We start from the raw sequence: 11,921 nt of genomic DNA, 5'->3' as shown, positions 1-11,921 counted from the left end.
AACCATGAATTACAGCAGCTCAATGGAATTAAAGCTAGCAACCAAACGAACGTTTTCGCGTTTTAAGCTGTACACCAAAGCGTCAACGGCTCTGTTGTGATTTCGACCGCTCGGGGAAAATATAATTCAGCGAACGACATACAACCACCGTTTTAAAAAGAAAAACGTTTATTTTCATTACGGCCCTTCTACAAGGCAACCACGAATGAAATCGGTCCAGAAAATATTAAAAACTAAGCATGAAACCGAACTTGTTTTACTATTTTAACCCTAAACAAGAGAGGATGCCCTAAGCGAATGTGCTCCATCTCTGCATGTTTTGCTCGCTGTTTGTTTTCTCACACGGTCATCAACTTCAACTTTATTCGCCCATAATAAAAGTACTATCATGAAGTACTGTCATGAAGCCAGTTTGTTTACTTTTTCGCGTCGGTTTTGATGCACAATTCAACCAGCAATGTTATAAAACAATTGGTTCATGCTTTAGCGTGCTCCATCGCGTTATGGAGCACGCTAAAGCATGAACCAATTGTTAAGTATTAAAAGGGAAAGAAACGACAATGAACAAAGACAAGTTATATCAATACTAAAAATAATAATAATGATAATAATAATAATAATAATAATAATAATAATAATAATAATGATAAATAGTATTCCATGACCTGAGCGCCACCACAGCAAAGTTTTTCTCTTTGCATGTTTTAAGTCTTTCCAGTCGGTACTGCAAAAAAGGTTAAATTAAACAATTGCTTAGGTCTTGAGCGAGAATTATGTTGTGATAAACGCCAAAAATCATTTCCCACTTTAAGGAGGCTCGATGTAGTTTTTTTTTAGCCCTAGGGTGATTGTTTTGAAAATGAAAATTATCAAGGAAGCCAATCTTTGATTTTTGCCAAACCACACCATGATGATCAAATAATTATGACCAAAGTTTAATTTTTTACTGGTCACTTAGTCACAAAGGTTACCATAGCATCGATTGTCGTTTTCTTTTGTTTCCAAACAAGCCTAATTTTCTCGAAATCTAGATCGTTTCTTGGTATTCATTTTTTTGATAGTTAAAGTTTAGTAGATTAAATAACTGTTGACGAATTTTGTTGTGGAGAGATGCCCAGAAGACCACCAAGAATCTGAAAAATCGGGATCCGTTTCTGAATATTACTGCAGTGTATGTTTGTTCAAACAATATTACAAATAATCTTGGAACGCAGCTTTTTCTGCCAAATATTGTGTATATGCATCCATTTATCAAATTGATTCAACTAGTAATGTTCCTTATTAAGGAACATTACTAGTATCTAAATCTCATCATTTAGAGATCACATGTAAACTCGCCTAGCAGTCGTAGGATGGCAGGACTTCAATGCCGCGTATAATTATCTGAAAATCGGAGAGTTTTAAGCTTTTTTGTTATTTTTATACAATGTTGAGAATTGGAATAGGAAGTTCCTTTCAAAAAATGTGAAAAAATGCGAGGTTAACGCAAATGACAGCTAAAGCCAGGTTCGTAGCTGTAAGTTTGGCACAGACCAGGCAAGATCTGCGATCGTCACAGGCTTGGGTTGCTAGGGGGGTGGTACTAATACTAATAATAGGTGGGGATGGTACGTAAAGAATTAGCCGCATATAGTCAGTTTGTTAATAGTACGAAAAAAGTTGACCTCCTTTTCCAGATTTTCCAATTTTCATGAATAATGAAGTCATGGGAATGATTCAAGTTTTACGCGTGAATGAAACCACGGACAATCGTATTTATGCCGGAAATTAAAGAACCTTTCTTGTTCGTGCTTGTTTGATGGCAGTGCTGAACTTTCCCGATGACAAATTAATATATCAGGGGACGACAGACGATCGGTCGAATAAATATTAATGCCAGTCGTTCCTTTATTTCTCATTCTTTCTGGCGGGAAACGAAGGAAGCCTGATCACAGGTTAGATTTACAACACTAAGTTGTAGTTTGAGAAATTGGGATTCTACTTTAGACTGGTATATGGTTACACATTGCCAAAAAGGCGCAATGTCAAATAGAAATAGTTACAATTTGATTGAAATTGCCCATTTATAAAGAGTAATAATTTTACCAGGTGAGACAAGCTCTGGAAAGAGTACCTTGCTGAATCTGATTCTTGGAGAGCAACTTCTTCCTTACTCTCATCTCAGCACAACGTCCACCATCTGCGAGCTTAAATACGGAACGACGCCGAAATTAGTGGCGCACTTTAAAGACAGAGATTCCGAAACAGGACTCACCGAGAAGACTGTCTGGCTTGGTCAGTCAACGGAAACTTCTCCACAAAGTTACCTTGATGAGATTTCTTCTTTTGTTCACGTAAGGACAAATCGAGAGAAGGGTTCTGATTACAAGAAGATTGAACTGTTTTGGCCACACAGCCTGCTGAAGGTTAGTAATTAGTCAAGGTTAAATTATCTTCAATGAGCAATTTTGATCCGATTTGGTGTAATTACGAGATGATTTTGCTCCTTAGAGAAGTTGTAATTGCCACGCCAATAAACTAGCTGATTAACACAATTCTACCACAATTCTATTGTTTTCCTCCTCCTCCTCCTCCTCCTCCTCCTCCTCCTCCTCCTCCTCCTCCCCGATGATGTCATTTTTCTATTTTTAGATTATGCCCGATGATGTCATCATTTTTGATGACGTCACCTCCGCTCCTTTAACGTCACCTACTTAATTAATTCCGCACCCGTTAATGAGAAACCACCCCACCAAAAAGGGTAATTTGGTCCCTCCTATACTACTCCCGAGCAATAAAACAATTCTGGCCGATTAGTCTCGCAACTATCCTTTCGCGATGAGATCAAGGCTCATCTAGTAAAAACTTCGAATATTCTAGACAGCAATATTACTGGCAAAGCACACTATGGTGACATTATAGACGAGTTCGTTCCTTAAGGAATGAGTGAAAACTACCACAGTTCTATTCTCCCCTTTTAGCAAGGAGTCGTTATAGTTGACAGTCCTGGCTTTGGCGAATCCGAAATCATGGATGACATGGTTGAAGAATACCTTCCAGAGGCGTTCGCTTTCATCTACGTAATCAACACTGCCAGTGCCGGTGGAATACAGAGGGAAAGGGTAGGATAAGTTAAATAACGCTGAAAAATACTTCATGAATGGTTTGTATACCTTTGTTAGAGAACGTAATTACGTGTACTTATTCATGTAATTTTCGTACCCAGCGGCCACAACATATCACAGATAAGTCCAGTGTGGCGGAGGCATGCAGGAGCAAGGAGCAGTCGAACGACGAATTGCGGTCGTTTCGAATTCGCCTACGAGTCGTTTCGCTAATGACCAGTTCGCTAACGAACTAGGTCGATTCGCTAAAGTCTAAAATCATTTCGCTAACGAGCTGTAGGTCGTTTTGCTAACGTATTAAGTTATTACCCTGACGTCTCTTTTAGGTCTTTTTATTCAACAGAAGAACAAAGCTTGTTCACCAAAAGAAGAGAAACGCTGAAATAATTTTCGAATCAAGACAATCGAACTCACCTTGGTAAAAGCAAGTGCAAATCTTTTAAGAGCTATTAATATTTCTCCGATTTATAGATGATTGAAACGCGCTTGCCAACAGACAAACTCGTATCACCCATACTTCGTCGACAATGTTGATGTAATGTTTAATAATTGAGCGACAGTGTTTTATCAAGTCTAAAACACGAACTGCGAATTTATTGAACGGCTTAAAAATCTTCTGATGTAGATCAACTCATTCTTGCGTTAATATTTAGATTTGGGGTTATTTTGGCCTAGAAAATTGGACGTAAAGTTTGGCCATGTCTTTATCAGATATAAAGACACTCATTAAACATTAATTTCTTTTGTATTTTCTTTATGAATTATTAATGAGTTTTTTAACAGTATTTAATATTACGCGGAGGGCTGGGAGACTTGACCTTAAGTCTTCCAGTCCTCTGCCGGACAACAAAGTAGGATATTTATGCTAACCTTTATACAAGTAAGCTTACATACACCTCACATTGCTTGCGGTTAGTTCTACTCTGGTTTGCTTGCGGTTAGTTGCACTCCCGTTTGCTTGCAGTTAGTTCCACTCCAGTTTGCTTGCGGTTACTAGTTCCACTCCGGTTTGCTTAATTTGTTAGAAAGGGTAGCACTATTTTCAAATTTATAACTATGATTTAAGATTTGACTCATTGACTCATGACTCATGACTCATTTGACTCATAAAAACTTTAGTCTCTCCGGACAAATAAACGTAGAAACGTAGCTGTGTTTTGAACTGTCGTGTTTACGCATGAACGGAGTCGTTAATGCGGATTGAATTGGTTTTTTAATGTTCTAACACTAAGCTTATATTTTAAAATATGAATCTTCATAATACGTTAGCGAAACGACCTACGGCCCGTTAGCGAAATGACTTCAGACGTAGGCGAATCGATCTTACTCGTTAGCGAGAGATTTGCTTTGTTGTTCTTTAATCAAACAGGGTCGGTTTTTTAGATCAAGTCAGAATATGTCCAGTGTCCTTTTGTACGCGCTATCGTGATTATGTTTGGTTTCAAAAGAAATAATTTCGCTCAAGATTTCCCGTGATGTTTAATTGTGACGGTCTCATCCCTTTCTTTTCAGGTAAATTTGACTAAAGATCGCAGTAAAGAAGGCTTGAATAGCAATACCACGTCTTGAAACCAATATAGACTGACACTGACAGAAAAATAAGATAAAAAAACCAGTCTAACGATGGTGTTTCTCTTAAATCAAAAGGTGTTCTTTTATGCTAGTATCCACTGTTGAAAATGTGATTTTATTTACAATAACAGTTTATAGCGAGGAGTTAAAATGTTTTTTAAGCAAATATTAATATACTTTATTTGGTTTGTCTTTAGGTAGAAAAACTGATTGGCAACGCCAGAAATGCCTCTCTTAAGCAGCAGATGGAACTGATCGGCGAAAACGCTAGTTGTGTATCCTTTGACCAACAAAAGGAATCATCAGCTACTCGAGCTCTGTTCGTGTGCAACAAGTGGGACCAAGTACCACAAGCAGAGGCTGGTGCGGTAAAGAAGTACATCATTGAAAAACTCACAAAGCACTTGCCAACTTTGGACCCAGAGTCCCAGATCATTTACATGTCATCCACCAAAGCCAGTGAGGCACAAGATCTTGGAGTAATCACCGACGAATTTACTGGCCTTATGAATGGTATCAAGTCCATGGTTTTGAAAAGTATCGAAGCAAGACTACAGACTCTATGGAGGTAATGAATATAAGTTGTTAATTGGTTGAATAATTTTGTCAGATTAAATTGAAGCACACTGTCTGTGTAATACCTGGAGATGGCAAGCAAAAGATGCCAGCACTTCTCACCACTTAAGGTCGATGGGTCAGTCTTAATGCTTATATAAATGGTATCAAACAAATGCCCAGTCATGAGTAAACTCGTTATGGTTATTTTTGTTAAGTTAAATGTTACCATAGCTACAGTATAACCTGTCATGAACACCCTTAATTTCATTCGTAAGTGTTTATAACTAAACAAAATAAACGGCACGTAATGCATGCAGAAGTGATGACGTTAAGCAAGCGCTTCTTTAATATTTTTTAAAAGTAGCTGACAACTTGTGAAGCGTGGCACTGATTTGACTGACTCGCTAGAATTTTATGAATTTTAATTTGATCTTACAGGATTCTTACATTTATTTTTAGATATCCTGTTTCATAAACGACATTCGATACCCGGCGTGGGTATGAGCTAGTAGTACTAAGGTCAAACGCTGAATGAATGAAGAGCTGTCTGCTTCATTGATTTAGAATTCTGTTCAATTATATTCAGAAAATGCACATTAAATCATCTTCAAATAAGATCACTGTAATCGTTAGAGTTTTCGGAATTTATGGTTATTCGTATTTTTTTCTAATCGAATCCAATAACTTAATTTCCAACACTCTCTCCTCACCCACAACCTCCGCTGTAACAGAAAGAAAGCAAACACAGTTTGCCGATAATACAAGTTGCAAATAAGTATTCTCCTTCACAAATACCACAAAGAAATGAGCACTTGGGGTCTGTGCCGCACGCAATGTATTAATCACACTGCACAAACTACTGATACTACTGCAGATAAACCAGCTCTTCACAAAACCCAGTGAATGGAAGGAGAAGACCCTGGGAACGAGGTTGTAATCCGGACATCCAACTCGCATGCCGACATAAAGTGATAGTCATCACTTAATTAGGGCTCAGCCGTGGTTTCCGCTTTTTTTATTAACAAATTATGATGAGCAATTTAAGATGAAACTTTTTCAAAGATTTAAAATTTCAACGAGTGTCTTAGAGGTACCTTAAAGTCTGGAAAATTTGAGGTGGCTCTGAGTCTTTTTCGAAGATTTTTTACAACTTCGCAGAAAGTTGCATTTTAGCGTGCTATTCATTTCCTAGTAATAATAAAAATAGTGGTGGCCGAGTTCATTTTTTAGTTATTAGCCCTAATAGCTAAACGCTTGCTTTGACAATTTATATTGTTGCTATTTTAACCAAAAATCTCAAGATAATTAGAAAAAACTTATTCAACGATGATTCTGCATTCGTTTGATACCATTAATCTAGAATCCCTTAATAAAGAGTGATAGTACTGACTAATCGAAGTATTAGGGCTGGAAAATGCATGACACCGTTGCCAGCCACCTTAATTAAAAGATTTATATACGAAGATGGGCCGCTGGGAGATTTGCCTTATGTAGGGTAGTCCGGAGCCCGGATCCAACAGCTTATTGGGAATTCAAATTTTAAAAATCCGCAATCTAGCAGATGTTATCGGATTGTAGAATTCAGGTTGCTGTGTAAAATGTCGAGGCATGAAATTCAAGACCTTTTTTGAGTTTCTTGGATTACCTTTTTACACAATTTAGAATTTTTTAGAGTAAATACTCTCTAGAATTTTTCGATGACAAAAATGAATGTTTTTCAGAAGCATATGTAATTATAAGAACAGTTTGGATGCAGGGGACCACGCAACGAAGAAAAAACTACTTGGCTTGTCTGCTGCCGGATCTCTTGTTCAAGAAATGCTCGAACCAGACGTCACTCTAATAAAACCAGATTGATTGCAAGGCTGGTACAACGGCAGGAGGGCAAGATATATTGACCAATATTTCAACAAGCAGAGCTAGTCTTCTTCAGGGCCAGTACTATAATCTAAGGAAAATAACGGCTCTAAAATTTGAATTTAAATAATACAGTGTGGGTTAATGTTTAACTAATACAAGCTATATAAAGATATACGGTGACAAGATATATAAACATGTTCAAAACTGAGAAAACCAAAAATAATGAAATTGTCAATGTTCATTTCTACGGTTAATACCATTAGGCGCAAGTGTTTGGCCTCTGTTACTAAAATTAGTTCATCGCAAAACATTCTGGAATCTCGAAGCGAAGTAATTATCTTTGTTAGTAGAGGTGTATGATTTTACGCCCGCTTTCAGTGTTACGTGCACAGCGGCTTTCTATCGACATGCATCTTTCGACCTGCTAAACAAACGGGTGAGGCTAAATGACGTGGGTGGGTTGGTCGTGGGTCGTGCGTCGTGGGCAGGTTTTCCCACGACCCACGACCCACCACGACCAACGACCTACGCAAATTAGTCAATTTCTAAACAAACAAGACGGACCGGAATCCGCCAATCACAGCCCACTAGCATGACTATGTACGTAACACTAAAAGCGGGTGTAATAAGGTCAACGTCTTTAGAGAATTCAGTTTGGTGCCGTTACCAGCGATCTTGAGTTCTGTTCTGTTCTGTTCTGCCCTACAAATATGTGACTTTTTTTCTTTAGGTGGCTTGATTACCTCCTTTCTCGTATGGCTTACCATGTCAAAGCGTTCATTACCAATTCTCACAAAGATCGTTCAAAAGTTATTGAGAAAATAACACTTATCACTAAACGCCTCGCAAAACTTGATAAAGAGCAGAGTTCAGTTGGCAAGGAGCTTCAGCAGCATCTGGAAAATAAAACGAACAACGCTGTTAGTACACTGTCTATGTACCTCAAGTCTTCTGATGTAGTGGAACAATTTACTTCGTGGACGTCAGATGATGTTCCAAACAGTGATGACAGTTGGGAGGTGACCACAAATTGTATCCAAAAAGCACTGATGAAGCGACTTCAGGACGTGATCGCCGCGTGGGAAGAAAAACACCATGTCTTTGCTGATGCTCGCACTTCTCTGATCCAGTATTTCCAAGAACGGTTTAACTTTGTTGAGGGACAACTTCGAAATGTAAAGACCTCCGTTTTGGCAGAGGATGCTTCAAGTCGTGCAAGTGTTCCCCTGGCAGCAGAGGACTTCTCCGTGGCCGAACGAGTTATCATTGGCGCCACAAGCCCCATTTGGGTTCCACTCGGCCTGATTGTCCTGATAGTCAGCGTCCCAGTCGTTGGTGCTATGCTCATCAAAGAGAAATTCGAAGATTGGAGCAAAACAAGAGGGTACGAAAAAGACAAATGTGGGTTCATGGCGAAAGCTTCCAAAGAATATCTAACTGAAGCCGCTGATGAACAAAATCTGAGGTCGTACGTGGTGGAGCAACTGAAAGAGTCTCAAGTTTGTCTCAAGCAGGTTGTAGCTCGTATCCCTGAGCTCATCGAGGCTGAAAAAATGCTATGTCAACAGCTAAGAGATGAGAAAAGGTCAAAGAAAGACATAGAAGATTTGTATATACCTTTGTACGAGAGAAGTTTGGAGCTGAGGGAGCGCATTGCCTTGTTCGGCATCAAAGAAGTACGCACAATGAACATCCGCTGTAGCGATTTGGAATGGATGAACGATGGAAGCTCACTCCTTGGAACAGGTTCGTTTGCTTCTGTCTATCGAGGGAAATTAAAGCACCAAGGAAAAGAACAAAAAGTGGCTTTGAAAGTCTGGAAAGAGGAGCTAAAAGATTCTAACGCAAGTGTTTTCCTTGCTGAAACAGAAACATTGAGGTAAGTTTCTTGCGTCGCTACATTTCGCGATAAAAAGGCTTTCCGCCTGTCTTTACGAGAGTAAATTACAATCTAAAAGAGGAATGCTGTAGACAGAGCTTTTAAAGCGGTTTTGTAAACATGTTCTTCCATACAAATCGTTCTTAAACGATGAAAAAGTCTTTTAATTATGGATTTATTTCTGCAATCAATGAAATACTGTTCAACTATTTTTCCCTTTTTAATGTATGCTTTGATTTCTGCTACGGTCGTCTTTTTGCAGGAAGTTGAGTTATCCCCTCATTATAAAGTTCTATGGTGCAGCACTTCTAAAGGAAGGGGATCAGATGAGGGCGATACTAGTAATGGAGCTGTGCAAAGAAAACTTGATGAAACACATTTTCCAGAATCCTGAGAATATACCTGGAATGCCGTCCTCAACAGCTTCAACCGACAGAAATACAATCCGATGGGCGAAAGAAATTGCTAATGCTCTAGGATTTGTACACGGACAGGGGTTTGCTCACAGGGACCTGAAGTTGGAAAACATATTGGTAAGAACGCAAGGTGTATCATTTTTGGTGTGTTTGGATACTTTTAGCTTGTTTCTTTGGTTCGAAGTCATGAAGAGTGATTGTAAGCTACTTCGAGCCATCTGAGAATCAGGATATAGCTGGCTAAGGTGTCAGAGCTTTACACTCTCCGTGGATACATTCGTTAGCTGGTGAATGAAATATGCTTAACACAGACACACATTCGATTTTAATGGCGACTGGTCGGGTATAGGCCATATATTATAATTTATTACAATTACGTATACATCACCACGAGTTTATCTCAAGTCTCTATCGTTCCTGATTCTGGAAAGCGGGTAGTAACCATTCTTAATATTGGCCTTTAATTTCCTTTTTATGCTCGTTGTACTAGCCTTGTATTTTAAATTGTTTTATTCAAGAAATATTTGTGGTTGAGGCAGTACCGTGCGTTCCTGTGCTATTCAATTACACAAGAATGGTAGTTGGATTTTATTATCTTTGTTTTTTTATAACAGATAACAGAGGGGGGTGTTGTCAAGATCGCTGATGTTGGTGTAGCTAAACAAGCAAAGATGGTCACTGGTACCATGACCGGTACACCTGCCTACGTTGCACCGGAAGTGATCAGATCGAGTGTGTACGATAGCAAGGCGGATATATACAGCTTTGGCATCATGATGTGGGAGATGTGGTATGGAAAGAGGGCCTTTCATGATGTAGGAGGAGATTTAAATACGTTTTTTGACGAGGTGGCCGAAGGTGTCAGACCTTCCCATGTTGTGAACAGGAAGGGGCCCTCAGATGGCTGGCAGCAGCTGATGCAAAGGTGCTGGAATGGAAAAGCGGACGAACGACCAACTGCTGCGAAATGTCACACCGATTTATCCAAGCTGTACCAGAAGGCAACATTGGCCATTTGAACTCTCTTTACTCGGCGTGCATTTGAACTTATTAACCTACTGCAACATTAATTGACGTTAGGTTTCAACTGCAATTAATGTCTCATGCGTTTGAGTTGGTGAATATCTGAATGTCAATGTTAACTTAAAAATAATTATAATGATAACAATAATAATGAACTTTTAATTAATGCAAATAATAATATTAATAATAGTTATTTATTTCTAGTGCATGACATATTACAGCAAAGTAAAGAAATACAATATCAATGAAGGCAATATTAATGAAAGCAGATGAAAATTAAATTACATTATATAGGTCGATGATATCTAAAAAAAAATCAGAATTCAAATTTTTGACTTACAATTAAAACTGAATGTTCATCTTTCTTTATAGCTTATGTTTAATTGATAAATACCGAGCAAACCAAAAATTTACCTTTTTTATTTCCTAGGAGAGACAGTGTTGCTTATGCATCAAACGAAAGTATTTCCAGGAAAATGTAAAAACAACAGTAAAAATCACAAGGTAATGATTAACATATGAGTCACCCTCCTATTGCACAGAACGTTTTGACTATAAGATATATCCAAGTAGATACTAAGCACCAGTTTTATTACACCCGCCTTTAGTGTTAAGTGCATAGCTTTCTATCTGCATCCATCATTCGAAATCATCTTTCGACAGCGTATTTCGACCTGCTTTTTGAAATGAGCCAATCAAAACCGGCACATACCCTTGTTGGTTTCATGCACACAAGGTCAGAGGGTCATGCTAGTGGGCTGTGATTGCAATTGGTGGATTTCGATCCATGTTGCTTGTTCAACACGTCCAAGGATGGATGTCGATAGAAAGCCGCTATGCACCTAACACTAATAGCGAGTGCAAATAGGATGTCCTTGAGTTGGCGTTGATAAACCGATCCTTTCTTCAAATTCAGTAATTATAATTGTGTCTGTTGATTAAAACGATACTAGTGTTTGTTATTAAGGAAATAACAATAAATAATAAACATTATATAAAAAGCAGCTGTGGATGTCGAAGCGCCCATGAACTATCATGCTCAGCCATTATGTGCTAGTCCTATTTATGTTATAAGCTACAATTGTCCACGATTTTACAGATTTCTGTAGCTTGGGGGAGCAGTAATGGCGTAGTGGTGAAAGCATTCCATTTACACCAAATACCGGGCTCGAATCCCGGACCACCCGACCGGTAATAGGCCTTATTAATTTTTTAACCTAATAATGCAAAATAGGCACATGGTTTCTGAGGGGGCAAACAAGATCTTAAAAGTTGACAAACTTCAGCTGGTTTCTTGTTTTGTCTAATTTTTAGTTTTACCATGGTTTAGTTTCAGTGTTGTGGTAAAAATGTTGTAAGTTTTACGCAAATTCAACGCTGACATAAAAAGACAAGAAGCTTAAGAAGCTTAAAATCGGGTGGCCGGTTAATGATTAACTTATCTCTTTGGCTTGAAAGGCAGGGTAAAAACGTAATACTCGTTTGTTTGAGCGTGTAGAAATATATATT

General features: G+C 38.5%; 1 protein-coding gene and 1 pseudogene across 2 annotated transcripts in view; one reads left to right on the top strand and one right to left on the bottom strand.

Moving 5' to 3' along the window:
• Nucleotides 1-11,921, bottom strand: part of LOC144662537 (uncharacterized) — a 241,253-nt pseudogene that overhangs the window by 21,722 nt on the left and 207,610 nt on the right. The gene's annotated exons all lie outside the window — the stretch shown is intronic.
• Nucleotides 2,079-11,845, top strand: LOC144662657 (uncharacterized). The gene is made up of 6 exons (XM_078523519.1): nucleotides 2,079-2,405; nucleotides 2,961-3,101; nucleotides 4,874-5,244; nucleotides 7,825-8,973; nucleotides 9,236-9,506; nucleotides 10,004-11,845. Exons 2-6 carry the CDS (start codon nucleotides 3,009-3,011, stop codon nucleotides 10,406-10,408), a joined length of 2,289 nt encoding a protein of 762 aa, XP_078379645.1. The 5' UTR covers nucleotides 2,079-2,405; nucleotides 2,961-3,008; the 3' UTR covers nucleotides 10,409-11,845.

The sequence above is a fragment of the Oculina patagonica genome, chromosome 8 (genome assembly GCF_052425735.1).
Source record: "Oculina patagonica isolate OP01 chromosome 8, crgOcupat, whole genome shotgun sequence".
In the NCBI taxonomy this organism is placed as follows: Eukaryota; Metazoa; Cnidaria; class Anthozoa; order Scleractinia; family Oculinidae; genus Oculina; species Oculina patagonica.
This window is presented reverse-complemented; position numbering and strand designations above follow the sequence as displayed.